The sequence below is a fragment of the Procambarus clarkii genome, chromosome 44 (genome assembly GCF_040958095.1).
Source record: "Procambarus clarkii isolate CNS0578487 chromosome 44, FALCON_Pclarkii_2.0, whole genome shotgun sequence".
NCBI classification, from domain to species: Eukaryota; Metazoa; Arthropoda; class Malacostraca; order Decapoda; family Cambaridae; genus Procambarus; species Procambarus clarkii.
In genome coordinates, this window is record NC_091193.1 from 17,787,933 (window position 1) to 17,804,533 (window position 16,601).

The window sequence follows — 16,601 nt, forward strand, 5'->3', positions numbered from 1 at the left end:
TGATTGACAGTTGAGAGGCGGGACCAAAGAGCCAAAGCTCAACCCTCGCAAGCACAAATAGGCGAGTACAAATAGGTGAGTACACACACATGCAAACAGGCTGCCTGTCCCCAACAAAATAAATAATAATTCTTAAGTTATGTTCTTCTGTTTGTTAAGATCCCATATGCTGCTACCATTATCCCATTCACATGAGCTTCTGGTGTTAGTGTTGTGATTATGTCTACTCCTAGGTCCTTCTCTCATTGTTTCTTGCAACTGCCTTACCCTTATGGAGTAGTTAAATACAGGCCTATCTCCATTATCCATATTCATTACTTTACACTTATTTAGAATGAATTCCAGCAGCCAGAGTACAGATCGACCTATGACAGAACAAACCAATCAACAAGTGAAGACCTCCTACACAGAGAAAAGGAAACTTTATCTTGGCTAAAAAGGACAGAGAAGGCTAGAGTGGTAAAGAACAGTCCCTCAGGATGAAAAGAACAAAACCCCTTCTTTTTGCAAAGAGTAATTACCTAAGTGTAGTTATGGGATGAGAGTTCCACTTGTGGTGTTCCATTTTCCCAGTACTCTGTAATATAATGCTTTGAAAGTACTGACAGTTTTGGCCTTCACCACTACCTTGTTTTAACTTGATACAACCATCTATGACTAGATAAAAAACATAGGAGGAGATCAAAGTGATACAACCTGGCCCAAAAACCACATACTGTAGATACAGCAGAAACCATGAGCCAATTGGAGGTAAAAAAAAAATGCCAGAGATAACTTGAGAGAGAGGGAGAAACATCCACACCACTAATCTATTTAGTAGAAGTACAGGTACACAAAGAAGCCAGTGTGTCATTGCGGGTACCAGACATATGAGTGAGCATGCTGGCCAGTTGGACATTTGGGCTGCCATCTGATGGAATGTACAAGTGTTAGCGGGATGGTTGTTTACTTGCAGAAAATCATTTGCTTTGTTTTCTAGTTTTTCTCTATCAAGATTCATGACTTTTTGCCTCTACTTTTGGACAGTTTCTCAGTTTTGTATCAATCGCCGATCCCCATGCAACCTTCACCTCTCTGAGCAAGCCAGATTATACTCCTGGTTTATAGCAGATATGTGCAAGTCCAGAGGCCTGGAAGCATTATACATGTCTGATACCAGAGCCTGCAGAGCACTGGAAAGCTACTGAGGGGCCAGCCCAGAAACACCTCTGTAAGAAAAATGTAATTAATCAGCCATACATGTTATATTTTTCTCCATTCACTTTCATACATGTATATAAAAAGAAAACCTGATTGATAATTTCTTATAGTTATTTATATTTGTTACTGTTAAATATGCACCATACAAACACTGTCAATACTTTTAATTTATCAAATTTTCTTTGGTGATAAATCTGAATTTTGCAAAGTAATTTTATGCTCTGATTCTAAGCATATAAACTTCTCTTGGTTATTGAGCAAATACTCCTTTCATTATGCTAACAAGTACTCCTCTCACACAATAATTCAGCAAATTTACAACACACGTCAAGTTTCTTATTCACCATTCTTACTGGAAGCTGAATACTGTATAGGAAATGTTTCAACTGACAAATCATGAATTGTGCAGGCTTCAGCAAGGAATGTTAGATTAGGAAGTACTGAACAGAAGTGTGACATTGATGTTGTCATTATGAGAACAAATTATGACATTATTTCACACACAATTATCAAACGGCTAGTAAAACTAATCTCTCGTATTATTATCCGTATTTTAAGAATAACAGTAAGTTTTAACATTTTCAGTTTTGTTCATATTTTATTTTTCATAAGAGATTCTTTAAGATTATGATATAATTCATTGACAAAATTTTCATAATATACACAGATTTATTAATTATATTACAACATGACTTATCACTAAATCTGGAAAGTATAGCATTTCTCCCTTTAACTTGCAGAGCTATTTTCCAAAACTAATTTTAAAGTCCAACTCTAAAGAATCTATATCTACGGGATATGACTTAATTAACTAAGAATATAGTATAATGAATTAAGAAACTTGCTTCTTTTACCATTTTACACAGTTACATAATCTGTACCTTCAATGTCAAGCTTGAATGCCCAATCATTTTTCTTATATTGAGCACACAACTGTTCACACACTACCATGTCCTTTACCTAAAGTGTAATCACTTTAACATGTCCAGTGTATTGTACATTGTATGAATAAAATAATAATAATAATATTATTATTTTATTATTATTATTGAGAAAATCAATTGGGGCAATGAGGCGACCTGAACCAGCGATCAAGGTACTCCCAACCTCACACCTTACCTCTGTACCACGACATGGTAAAATTTATACACCCTGAGATTCCACTGAATTCACAGGAAGTCTGGAGGCTTTAGTAGAAGCTAGTCCAAGTTGCGTGGATGAGAGTACCTTGATCACTGGTTCGAGTCACCTCATTGACCCAATTGATTTTCTCCTTTATATATACATCACATTAGTTTGATTTTTTAGGGATTTTTATTATTATTATTATTATTATTATTATTACTTCTGCCCATAGTTCTTGAGCTGAATAGAGATTTGTTGGTTTAATAAAGTACAGTATTTAAATATACAGTTAGAGGTAATTGGCTTTACACAGTATGGATGTTTCTCTAAAAAGGATGAAGAATGCATGATGTCTAATCATCATATTTTTAAGTTTCTGCTAGACAGTTTAAGTCTACATTAAAACTTCATTTTCCTTTAACTTTATTACTCTTGACCCTTAAATAAGGAATAATAATTCTCCCACATAATTTAACAGCAAGACTTGACAAATGAGGGAGACCAGTTACCCATGCTGTCAAGCAGACGAGTAGGCATGCGAGGTGCTAGGAGAGCATCTCATTTGAACAAACCCTGAACCCCAGCCATAATCACAAGTGAGAAAAAAATGCAGGCACCCATGGAAAAGAATAATCACTTGTGCAATCCAAGTGCATCCTCGGTAAAAGTGCAAATCTGCTCACACACACAAGGAGTGCTCGTAGTATGTTAGACAACACACGGCTAGAAATATAACACTAGAGATCATAGAACGCTGGTGACAAAACACATTTAGGAAGAAGTGAAACAATACAAAGAAATGGTCACCGAGGGAACAAATATTCCATGGATGACCAAGACCACAGACTTGGTTACAGTTACTATGCCCCTGAGGCTGTACCCCTGTTACAGTTACCATGGCCCTGAGGCTGTGCCCCTGTTACAGTTACCATGCCCCTGAGGCTGTGCCCCTGTTACAGTTACCATGCCCCTAAAGCTGTGCCCAAGTGAGTGAGGAAAGGAGGGGTGGAAGACGAGAATGGGACACCAATTAACCTAGGCTGCCACCTGGAGTTTTTTTTTTTTTTTGCAGGGATATTCCTGCGCGGGCCGATCAGATACATCACAATTATGGTTTTTACACTATGGTAACAATCCTTTGTTTTGTTGCCCTTGGTACATAATTTTCATCGAGTGGTGGCTTGTATTGTTGCACTTACAGTACACTTACTAGTGGTATTTTTCTAAGTTTCTGATTAATCTCTTATTTTCCAAGCTCTCCTCACCTCTGGTCCTGGGTCCCATTATGCAAGAGTAGATCTCTTGAGATCTAGTTCATATATCCAAGGCACTTGAGGTCTAGTTCATATACCCAAGGTACTTGAGGTCTAGTTTATATACCCAAGGCACTTGAGGTCTAGTTTATATACCCAAGGCACTTGAGGTCTAGGTCATATACCCAAGGCACTTGAGGTCTCGTTCATATACCCAAGGCACTTGAGGTCTAGTTCATATACCCAAGGCACTTGAGGTCTAGTTCATATACCCAAGGCACTTGAGGTCTAGTTCATATACCCAAGGCACTTGAGGCCTAATTCATATACCTAAGGCTTGACTAAACCAGCACTAAGCTCGGGCAGCAACTGAGAGGGGCCCTCCCAAAAATGAAGGAGAAAATATTGAGTAATCTATATTTCACCCATAAAACATGTGAAATTGTGACATAGTGAATGTGACAAGCATCTACAAAAATATAGCACCTTAGAAAAATAGAAGCAAGCAATTAGGGTAAAAAATATTTATATTATATATACAGAACTGTATATATATTTTGTTTATTTGTAAACCAGAGCCCAACACAGTGTACCACCCATCAAACTGCAAGTTGCTCACTCTTTGGCATTACCAGTACTTTATCACGTATAATGCACTCTTACTAGCAACCCTATAACCATGCACACCCATACTAATAGCCTTCTACATCATGCACTCTTGAGCTAGCAACATTATGTATCATGCACACTTGTACTAATTACTGTGGGCATCATGCACTCTTGTACTAGTTACCCCTGCTCATCATGCACTTCTGTACTAGCAGCCATAAAATTATGCACTCATGTACTAAAAACTGTACATCATGCTTTGCTTTTGGCTAGCACTGTACATCATACACTTGTAAATGCCTACACACCTAAAGGCATTTTCTCTATAGTATATGTTGTACTGCATGTAATTTGTATAAAGATAAAGAAAGGTAAATTATGAATAGGCATCTTCCTTTTACCCGCAGCTCTGTACCTTCACTTACTTCCATCATGCAGTTACAGTACAACATGTTCATGATTTCCAATACTGTATATTTCAATACATTTACGTAAATGAGTGAAAAATTACATGGATGGAGGGATAAGGAGATCTGATATTTAGAATGTATATTTTTTGCTTGGTTTAACCTTTTCTAATAAAATGGTAGCTTTCCCTAAGCTACCAAAATATATCTACAATGACATTAAATTACCAAGATTTTTATACTATGATTTAACTGAAGGTATCGTTGTTAAACTTGCCACTTGGAAGTTAATCTTAGTCCTATATAGGCTAAGATTAATCTTAGTCCCATATTCAAATTTAGTCACTGCTTCTAAAACACATTTTTCTCACCGTTACCATCAATCCCAAACATGTTACAATACTCATTCTTCAAAAGAACAATTTTCTTTTCTTTTGGCACTGCAACTAGTGGAAATGACAAATTAAATACAATACAAAAAATTCTAATACAGTACATGGCAAACATTCAAACACCGTAAATATTTAACTGCAAAATTACAAATCTGTTATATTTATGTTTGACTAGGAAACTCATAGGCAAATTTATTCCACGAAAAATATTAAAACAAAATCTAAAGTATTGTAGATTAGTAAGTACCAGTACAGCTGTACTGTACAGTATGCTGTAGAGTATTTTAAAACTGTTGTCAGTGCCGCAAAGCCTGTTATGCACGTCAAGGTGTCCAAACCCAGAGGTGAGGTTGTCCAGAGTCACTCGTCCACTGTGCCACACCAGTGGTACATGTAGCATACAGTATATATATGTGATTAGATATACAATACCTGAAAATTGCAAATGTCCTTGTTGGGGCTAGAACCTCCGCCCGCGTGATGCAAAGCCGAGTGCTGTACCACTGTACCACCACTCTATGAGCAACATCTTCAATGTTGTATTTATTATGTTGTTAAAATTTATATAAAAAAAAGTCACCCCTTGTATATTATATTTTATATATATTACACACACACATTAATTTTCTAATTTCAAACTAACCTATGAACTTGCAATCATCTTTGCATTCATCTTGATCACATTACAGTACAAGTATTTATATCACATCCGCAGATATTGAATCCATATATCCCTTACAGCCACAGATTTTACAGTACAGTTCTGTAATTACATTGTGATCACATTGTGATTACACCCATACATTTGCTCTGTGAGGATAGCTACTGCTCACCAGTTTAAGTTAAACTGTCAGGATCCACTTAAGCCATGCTTCAAAAGTCACCAATAACCCTTCTACAACAATGCCATTTTAAAAAGACACACACAAAAACTAGCATAAGTGCAAGTTTTTGTATTAAAATTGTGTCCTTCCAGACCCTTGAGAATATGTGCAGCATATATACCTGTACTGTATTATAATGTCTTTTTCTCTGTACAAATGCAAAATCCTTTCATTATTCGAGTCATGAGTACTTACACCAACTAGAATTCAATATATCTTAAGAGGTACCTTAAATCTTTTTAATATTAATAATAAAAAATGTAACCTCCTCAAAACCATCCTTTTATCCTATACAGTATACTGGATTTGCATGATTATATTAATATAAACATGTACAGCACTGTAATACAGCATCCTCTTAAAAAAATAAATCTTCAATAACCAAATATTTTTTTTCACTATCCATTTAAAATCTCACTCTTTTAAAATGGTCATACATTTACCTTCTCTAAAGACTTGAGAACCTTATCCGGCATGTGGTCTTGGATCATGCATGGTGAAATGAGCACCTCGTCGAAGTCCTCGTTATCTCTCCACACTGCCTGGTACACAGGCTGAGGCCTTCGCAGCCACCGTCTACAGAAGACAACATGGTCAGCTTTGTTAAAGGGATGGAAAGGAGTGCGGAACAAAACGAGCAGGTTGGGAGAATATTCAAATGATAAAAGAAGGAAGATATGATGTAGAGATCAAAAGATGGCAAACAATAAAACAAAATACCTGTAGGAGTAATTTAGCCTGGGCTAAATTATATAAATACTGCACAAGAAAACATTCATACTAACTAATGAGAAATGCTACGCTACAATCAGATATATGCAATCAGATGTATTGTCTATCATTATGTTCTTTTATCAACTTACAGTATGTTAAGTGAAATACTGGAAACTGCTCAAGTATTTCTGTTTTTTTATTTTCCTGATTAATTCACTAACATATCTGTTTAAATTCACTCTTTCATTTTCAGTGTTCTTTGGTACTACTGCTTGCCATAATTTCCTGGTATACAATACTACAGTAATATATTCCTAGATATTACTAACTCAATGAACTCAAAAGAAATAAAATGAAAAAAGTAAAATATATAAAAAGTAAAAAAGTAAAATATACTGTATATATTATACAGGATGAAAATATATAAATACTGTACTAACAACTGTACAAAAGGCAGTTTCTTGATAAATTAAAAAAATTAACATTGTGTGATATAATATTTAATAAACACCCGTAACACGAATAATTCAAATAAAGGTTGAAATAATATTGAAAAGGCTATATTAACAATTGCATAATTTCTAAAAGTATGCAGAATCAAGAAGAACATTCGTACACACTCTTGTACTGATGAGTGGCAATACAAAAAAAAAAAAATGTTCTTCTTACCCAAAATTACAAGGGCTGAAAGCTTTGATACCTTATATTTAGAGGAAAAAAGAAAAGAAAAGAAAAGAAATATACTGTAGGATAGTTGTAGCTCTTCATGCCAAGGATTATAGAGTGCTGTATTATTGTTTTCTAATGTACTATAATACAAAAGAATGAACTGAAAATAAAACCAAGATTTGGAACATGTGCCACGGACGATTTCAAGACGAATCGTATACACCAATATATTGTATTCACGAGACCAAAATAAAAATTACCTTTTTGATAAAATGACAAACTTGACTTTTTTCACTGGTGTTTACCTCCCAAGTAAATATTTGTTAGTTTAAAAAGATCAGTGATTTCATAATATATATTATAATTTTCAGATGCAGATTCTTACTGAAAAATGAGAATGAAAAGTTCGATCATGTTCCAAAAAAATACAGGCAAGAAAGATACATAGTATACTACAATTGGAAAATATTAAGAGGGGCTGGGTCCAAATCTACATACTGTAATAATTCTATACGAGATCATGAGGCATGGCAGACTGTGCATAAAGAGCCCCAGTGATAAATAGGGAAAAGAACACTAATAAATATATAAACATTAAAGGAAAAAAAGTTTTTTCAACAACCCATCTTGAAATAGAAACAAGTCACCTTCAGGTAAATTTAGATAAATGTATAGGAAATTGTCAACAGGCCCCTAATTATGTTAACATAAAAATTAAGAAACACCGATAAAGCATACTGGATCAACCAGGCTGCAGCACCTATGTCAGACTGAGATCTGCAATTACTAACAGTCTGGCTGACCAAGTCATGAACCAAGAAACCTGGTCAGAGACTGGGACATCAGAAAAATAACCCATGGAACCACCAAAGGGTAAAGTTAGAAAAAAATAATTCACACACACACTGGTGGGTTTTTAAAGAAATGTCTCCTCATCTAAGCATTATCATTTACAGTAATGCTTTGAAACTACTGATGGTTTTGTCCTCCACCAACATCTCACTTCACTTGTTCCATCTAAACCTCTGTTTGTGAAAGTTAATTTTTTTGTATTCCTTCGGTAGCTTTGTTTAGTTAGCTTAAATCTATGACCTCTTGTTCTTGAGGTTCCAGGTCTCGGGAATTCTTCCTTTTCAATTTTGTTGATTTGCATTACTATTTTGTACATAGTAATTATATTGCCTCTTTTTCTTCTATTTTTTAATTTTGGCATATGTAATACTTCTAACGTCTCCTAACAGCTTTTGTTTTTCAGTTCCAGAAGCCATTTAGTTGCATGTCTTTGCACCTATTCCAGTTTACTGATGTGCTTCTTGAGATATGGGCACCATTCAACTGCTGTACATTCCAATTTTGGTCTCACAGAAGTCATGAACAGTTTATTATTCTACTATCCATGTAACTCAAATTGAATCTGAAGTTAAAAGCGTAGCATATGCTCCTCGCACAATGTTCTTTGTGTTCCTCTGCTGACAGTCTATGCACCCCTGGTTTATCAGGCTTCATAAGTAGTGTATCATCTTTCTTCTAATCTTTGTCATATGACATTTTGAAACTTTTGATGGTTTTGGCATCAATCTGTCTACAACTGTGTTCACAAGAGGGAATTCGTTAAAAATGACACCATTGAATTTTTAGCTCTAATCTATGGCCTATGTTCCTTAAGTTGTAAGTTTAAAAATACCTCCTTTTCAATTTTTTCAATTATTGTGATTTTGAACGTTTTAATAATTCATCATATCGATCTCTTTTTTTTTTTCCAGAGATTGGGAGCTGCACTTACACAGAACCATCCAGAAGCCTCAAATATCCTGGGCTGATAATCCTTACCTCAAGAGTTAGAAGGATTGGTTTCAACTGAAACACCTTGTGCTACAGTTGGTAATACAGAAAAGTGGGAAGGAAACACTGCCTGTCAGCAGATAAAGGTGTAGCAAGGAATTCAAAATGCAGAATAACAATTGGCGTGAACATTTCGGGCAATGATGCAACAGCTGTGAAGGCAGACACTAGGGTAGGTGACGAACCCAATCTCAAACTTCGACCTTTAACAAAAATTTGATACAGCGAACCTCTGGTCCATTGCCTGTGAATGGAACCAACAGCAATGGTCTACAGCCTGAAAACCTGTGTTAAAAAAAAAAAAAAAAAAAAAATTATTGTAGACTTCCAAGAGCACCAACTGTACTTCTCCCCATCATCAAAGAACAGCAAGGGTGATAAAGATAAAATAAAACATTGCATTCCAGCCATGAAGAACTGTAGACTAGGTTCTGTCTACAGTTGTAGAGATAGGTTCAGTTTGAACACTAACTCCTTGCTGAATATAGTAAAACTTCAGGAACCTCAGGTAAGGTGGGATGACAAACTTTTAAAGAACTGTGTGGATGGGTTTGGGGAAGTGAGAACTATCAGGAGAAAGCATCAAGCTATTATGACTATATAGCACTTGGGAAGGGATGAGGATTAGGATTTGAGATGGGTCGAGGGTAAGGAATGGTACCAACTACTTTGACGGGGATTGAATGCCGACCTGCATGAAGTGAGACCGTTGCTCTACTGTCCAACCCAAGTGGACAGTAGAATTTTGGGGGGTGTAAACACAGGCATACTAGTGGTGTGTGATGATAGGTGTGGTGGAGTAAACTCTAGCAGGTTAGTATGTGTAGTGGAAACAAGGTTTAACCCTTGGTATACACATTTCTCTCAGCTCTCATATATGTACAATTTTGTGCAATCTTTAAAAAAAATTGTTTCTTCTTTACATTGAGAGAAATATGTTAAGTATGGAGAAAATTATTTTAACAATTCCATATATTTTTAGACATAACAAATTTTAGATAAAATTACGATTTTTCATATCAACTCCTGAAATTTGGACAGAAGTTTCCCCATAATTTAAAATTCTCTCCAACAGGATTCAAGGAAAATTTTAAAATATAGGGTATGCCAAGAAAAATCTAGAAAATTGTTGCAACTTTTAATTATTTCAAGTATACAGTACTGTGAATGTTTATGGGTGATCAAGCCACATACTCCAAAATTTTACTAATTCATGGCTTTCAGGTAATAAAATTTCTCTCATTATTGGGTAATAATAGCCAGAGAAATGTAAATTTTTTATAAATATAAGGATTTAAAAGCAGAACACAATTACCACAAATTACTGCAGTACTGCACAGTGAATTTTTTCATTTGATGTAAGCTATCTTAACCCAAGAATATTCCTTATTCAGTACAGGTTGACATATGCTGTCATCTAAGAATTTATCTATCACATACTGCATGTGGGGAGGTTACAAAGCCCCATAATGAAGAAAAATTTTCTCTGCTCTGGGCTCCTGAACCCCAGAAAAATCAAAAGGAAACCATACAGGTTCCTCAAATGCTGCCTTTAACTGACATCATCATAGACCAGGAAGAGGATTGGTCCACATCTGAACCAAACAGAAAAGTTGTGGCAAACTTCATACTAGAGATGACTGACAAGTGTGCTGCCAAAGCAACTGCCTCATCCCTCTGTAGATGAAATTATCCCCCCCTTCCACCTATAGGAAGGAAATGCCAGAAACCCCTCAGGACACCCCTGCAACCCCCCTCTCTCCCCAAAAGGACAAAGGAGGTACAGAACCCCCCTCCATCCTTTCACTAACCAGCACATAAGTAAAAACAGTGAACTAAAGTATATTATGATACACAACAATAGAATATGGGAACCTCAAGCATATCTGTCAGATATTTCAGAGAACTATGAATAATAAAAGGTCTCACAGCTAAATTAATGCTGTGCACTAATGGCATTGAACCCCTGAATAATGCAGTTCAATCATAATCATCACAGTTTGTTCTCAACCAAAAGGTCCCCAAGTTTGATTCCCATGAAGGACAAAAGATATTTTTCCATCTGATGTCTCTTCATTCAGCAGTAAATAGGTTCTCAGGAATTAGGCTATGATTGTGAGTTGCCTAACTCATTAGCTTAGATAGACTTTGATAATTCTAATAGATTCCTGTTCCCAGCAATGAGAATCCGAACTTTAAATATGAAACTTGCAGCTCCAGAACAAGGAAACCAGGTCAAACTTAATAAAAAACCTGGTTCTTGCTTGCCATTTAGTCAGAAAGTATGTTAATGCAGGTAATTTAAAAGGAGCCATCCTTTGGTGCTTACCTATCAGTGACTATAGAGTGAGAGCAAGTCTTTCATATCTCACTTTCTAGCCTTTCATACCTTGCAGGCTTATTGCATTACTTGAGGCTTAAATTTCGAGTCATATTTTGCCTTCAACTTGTGGATGAAAGTGGCTTTGATAACCTTTCAAGAGCTGTTGATAATTCTGGGCTAGACAATGTTTTTCAGCGACTCCCTGTGCACTAATTGCAATTATACAGGGACTGCTTCAAAAGTTTCCTGTGATATCAGTCTATATGTCATCCTAATTAGCTGTTCATAATCCTATGGATAATTACCTTAAGGAAAGAGGACAGCTCAGAACATCATGGACTTCAACAAAATCCATCCACAACTTAATCTTAATGGCAAGTGCAAGGCTCAAGCATTCACTGACTATATGGTCACTGACAAAGCTTATTTCTGGTGAATGCTGAGCGAGGATGTAGAGGTCAAGGTAAAAATATTAAAAATTAAATTAGCAAAGAAAACTTATTTTTGCTGAAGTATATCACTGCATGGTATAGCAACTTAACTGTACTGGGAAGATAGGCAATCATAGTGACATTGAAATTCTTTATACTGCTTTAGTTTATCATCTAGTTTCTGCCCTACCGAGTGCAAAACTTGATGATACTGTATACTGATCCAAGTGTGTTGTGCCCGAGTGCAGCACCTAATACAATCCAAAAGACGTACCCATTTTTAAGGGTGATGAAGTGAAGCAGTGGGTATGTTTAAAAGATAAACAAATGATCAGTAAGTATAAGAACATTAGTTTAGTGAGCATGCAAAATATATATACTTGATATCATGCTCAAGTCTGTCAAGAAAAGAAAAGCAGTGAAAGTAGACTTTTCAAGACAGTGGAAAGTCAAGCTAGTGATAATTTTCTCAAATGCTTCATGTGTCTAAATATTCTACACTTGATCGTTACTTTCACATAATATAAATAACTATTAGAGAAAACTATGAAAACAAAGAAAATATTTAAAAGTTCTTTAGCACACACTACTGTAATGCTGCATCACTGATCATGGTTATTTCCTAATGTACTAAGTATTTTTTAATTAATATGGCTGTTTTCTTTTGTTACATTACACTGCAACACCTTTCATCAAAATTACAAACTACAGCAAAACCATATTTTCCAAAATCATGACCCCATGTTTTTCCTTTTCCCCATTTTTCTTGCTTCCTTTATTTAATTTGTCCTCATCTGAACACACACTCAGGCAAACCCTCTATTGGGATACTCTTATTCATATGGGTTTAAAAGGTAGAAGTTAGTTTAATTTTTAAATTAGTTACACCAACATTCAACTTTACAATTTTAAAAACTAGTTATTGATGAAGAGTAAAGCTCTTTGAGGACATACATTCAATGTCATTATCAAGATTGACTAAATTCTGTGAAGAACTCTGAAGGAGTGACCAAGGTATTTTCTCCTCTTGAGTGTGTGGGCCTAAGTACAAAATTTCCAAATGTAATTAAGTAGCGAGATAAGAGTATTGACACTACACAACTGGTAACAATGTCATCCTGCACATGAATTACCATTAATGAACTATGTCTGTAAGAAGTCGTCTGAGAATGGCTACATTGTGTAGTTACCTGGGGTTATTTACACAAATTTTAAGTTGCCAAATTATTCTAAAAGGTTACATTTTAAACAAATTATTCCACAAAATAAAGTCAAATAAATCCCAGAGACAAATCTTCCTATCTAATGCCAAGGAAAAATCAACATGAAAATTTAACTTGAGAACTAATACACCTATGGCCTGCTATAGTGTACCTTCAGAATGAAGAATACCACGAGTATACAAGTTCTATCCAAGCATTAAAATCAGAGTGCAACATTACCAACAGTTAGTGTACGTAACACAAGGAAAGACATTTGAATAATTCAGAAGCATGTACTGAATGGTTTAGACATGTTCCACTGTGCTTGAAGTCTTATCACACAAGACAAAAATGGATGCTATTTGTACCGTCCCATTCACAGCTTGTAACTTACCTCCACCTGGACTCATATTTCTGCCTGATGTGCCCCAAGGAAAAAAAATAAAAACAAAAATGAAGCAAAATTATATACTTGATCTGTTTTGTCTAGCTTCATGACAAAATTAAATGGAGGTATTGAGAAAATCCATTGCTAAGTGTGATGGCATTGTTAATGCAATACACTATTTACTCATGAATATTGTGAATTGACTTTTTTGTACCAGTACTGTATGTTGAAACTATGTCCAAGATATTCTCATGTGCTGAACATATATTACAAGGAATAAATCTGAATTCATATTTTCAATATGAATAAATTGTATAAAAATAAGATTAGTAATTTGATATACAGCAGTGATATGTACTACACATACACTACTGTATCTCAAAATGCTTCATTACAACAAGAAACCAATCCATCACATAAAGCAACAACATTCATCCTCCAAGCTATTATATAAAAACAAAACTAATTCTAAGAGCCACTATAAATGTTTTTTTTTTTAAATATGAGCAACATGTATAAGAAAAAAAATAAGGCATCGAGTGGAATGAAATGCTCCTTTCCGAGCCAGCCAGTCGCTTGCTTCCCTAGCCAGGCTCTAATTGATCTTTCCCTCGTCGTGGCAAAGTACCTTTGCGAATGGAATTGCTACGGGAGTGGAGACAGTGAATCTATTTCAGTTCACCACCAAACAAATACTTCCTACAAAAAATTGAAACAAACCACTCAACACCCTCTTGAAAGAGAGTATTGGAACAAAGACAAGCACTAACTTATCACTGCCAACTACAGATTAGGAACTATCAGCTACTCTGAAAACCACTAGGTGGCAGCACTTGGTACCACAACAGGGCTGGGGCAGTCTTAAATGGGGGGCTGTTGAAGACCCAGCGAAGTTGAGGCAAAAAAGCAGGAACAGTAGCAACCAAGGGACAGGCTCAGAAATGAGCGTTTCATTTAACTCAACACTCAATACAACTCAAGTGGAGCCAAACCATGCTGAAGGCCAAGCCAAAGAGTTCTACAGGCCTTTGACAACCACCACCAGTTTTGGGGGGGTTTTCTTTGACAAGAAACCCTCAAAACTAAGCTGAAGCATATAGGTACACTATAGTCAGACCCACAAATAACTGAGCACCATGCATGAAGCAAATACTAAAGCACTACCCCCATGGAAGTCTCTCTCGAACAATTAATCAATCAATATAACTAAATTGGCCTCTGCATATCTGGGTGCAAACAAATGGATTTCAGACAAAAATATGGGCTAGTTGTTCCCCCTAGCCCTGATGTGGTAGCTAGTGCTGCTATTTGTTGGTGGTTGGAGCAGCTGTAGTTGCTAATTCATAGTTAGTAGAGTGATAGTGTTCTTTGGGGTTCCATTAATCACTTGCAGGGGGGGGGGGTCTTTGAGCATTTTATTTATGCAAGACCATTTGTATGTTATTTACCATGGTAGAGCAAAACATTTAAGCCCTTGGCATGTGAATAGTGTCTGGGAAGGAACCAAGCCCTAGCTTGAGGAGCAACCTAGATGATTTGGCTCAAAAATAGAGGAACATCACTTGCTTACTAAAAATACTACTAATATGTACAGTACTGTATATATAGTGCCTGCCAAACAATGCTGGCAAACAGATGCTTAAAGTATGTATAAATTCATTAATTAAACTATTCTCAAACTCCTCAAGATGCTTTAAATTTTGCTACAGTCTCATTTCTTCCATCTTTTCTGCCTGCTCATATATTTGCCTTCCTCTTTTACATCTCTGTGTTTATTACACTGATTTACATGAAAAAAAGCACCTCGTTTGCTCAAAATTGCTTTCAGAACTGCCGTAATTTTGTTAAAACGTAATATAAATATATCCAGCTAATAACTTTTGAAGAAAATCCTGTGTTCGGTCATCCTTATGCAACTAAAAGCCAGTTCACAAATTAAGATGGGAGCTTAGATGTTTTATACTTGGCTAATGCCTCCCCACCCCAAGAAAATGGGAACCAGGGTAATAATAATAATGTTGTTGTTGTTGTTGATGAAAATAAGACATACAACAGTTATTATGAAATACAGTATGTCAAAATCAAATAAATATATGAACAGCAGAGCAATACAGAACTATGCAAAAGGTTAAAGAATAAAATATAAGGCAAGAGATGGGGGAAAGGGGTGTCATCATGTCCATGAAAGGTATGTGTGAAAATAAATCTGTAAGGACATGTTCAAGAATAGTCATGTGAATATAAAACTGAGTTATCATACTGTATGACAGGACAAGACCTACTCATTTTGGCATGCAACTTCAGTATTACACTTTTCCAGTCTGGTACTAATATATATATATATATGAGGTATTAATATCTAAAATTTGGGAAATTAAGTGCAGTATAAATAAATAAAAAATAAATTGGTGTACAGTACATTTGTTCAATTTATGAGGAAAAATAGGCTACAATATTTTTAACTTTTTAACAAAATTAGCCTTTGTTACTAATATGAGTAAATTTTCATCTTTAAAGTTAAAAAACACTTTTTATAATCATAATACAAGATACTTTAGAAGCATTACTGAATATTATGTTGCATTACAATACAGTACTTCATAAAGAAAAATGTTTTGATATATATAATAAAAAGGCATATACAGTACTGTAATATGGCATACAGGCACAAAATGTAATAATAAAAGGGACCTAGCCTATGAAACTCACTCCCTAACAAATTGAAAAGCTGTCCAACTTTTGCCTTATTCAAATATAAAACCAAAACGTTCCCAATTTCATCTTCATAGTTTCCTACCTAGTGCATTAAACTCGCACTGTATCTAGTGCTACCCAATCCCCCAATATATGTACCTAAGCCTTACAACTTCACCATTGTAATCATTGCTATCGTCTTATACGGGTATCATGGTTGTTATATTGAATGCATAATTTACTGCATTATACTTTGAAATAGTCCTCAAATTATGCTACAATGTACCTATTGATTACCCCTCAAATTTTACTTTAATGTATATACTAATCTTTGTCAAATTTTCTTACAATGTACCTGTTAACATTTTTTCTATTTTGCTAGAAATTACCTACTTAAAATTATCTGTTAGATTAACCACTGCACTGTGCACCTGGTTTTGGCAAAAACTTCATAGTGCAATTGTCAAG

At 35.4% G+C, this 16,601-nt stretch overlaps 1 protein-coding gene across 3 annotated transcripts in view; it reads right to left on the bottom strand.

The window, feature by feature from the left end:
* inaE (inactivation no afterpotential E) overlaps nucleotides 1-16,601 on the bottom strand; it is a 204,230-nt gene that overhangs the window by 19,852 nt on the left and 167,777 nt on the right. For 2 of the 3 annotated variants that reach the window (XM_045725884.2, XM_045725887.2), the window contains 2 exons: nucleotides 13,446-13,469; nucleotides 6,314-6,446 (listed from right to left, as the gene is read on the bottom strand). In XM_045725884.2, the coding sequence (XP_045581840.1) occupies nucleotides 6,314-6,446; nucleotides 13,446-13,469 (157 nt within the window). The remainder of the gene's footprint in view (nucleotides 1-6,313; nucleotides 6,447-13,445; nucleotides 13,470-16,601) is intronic. The other variant, XM_045725885.2, reaches the window with a different exon arrangement.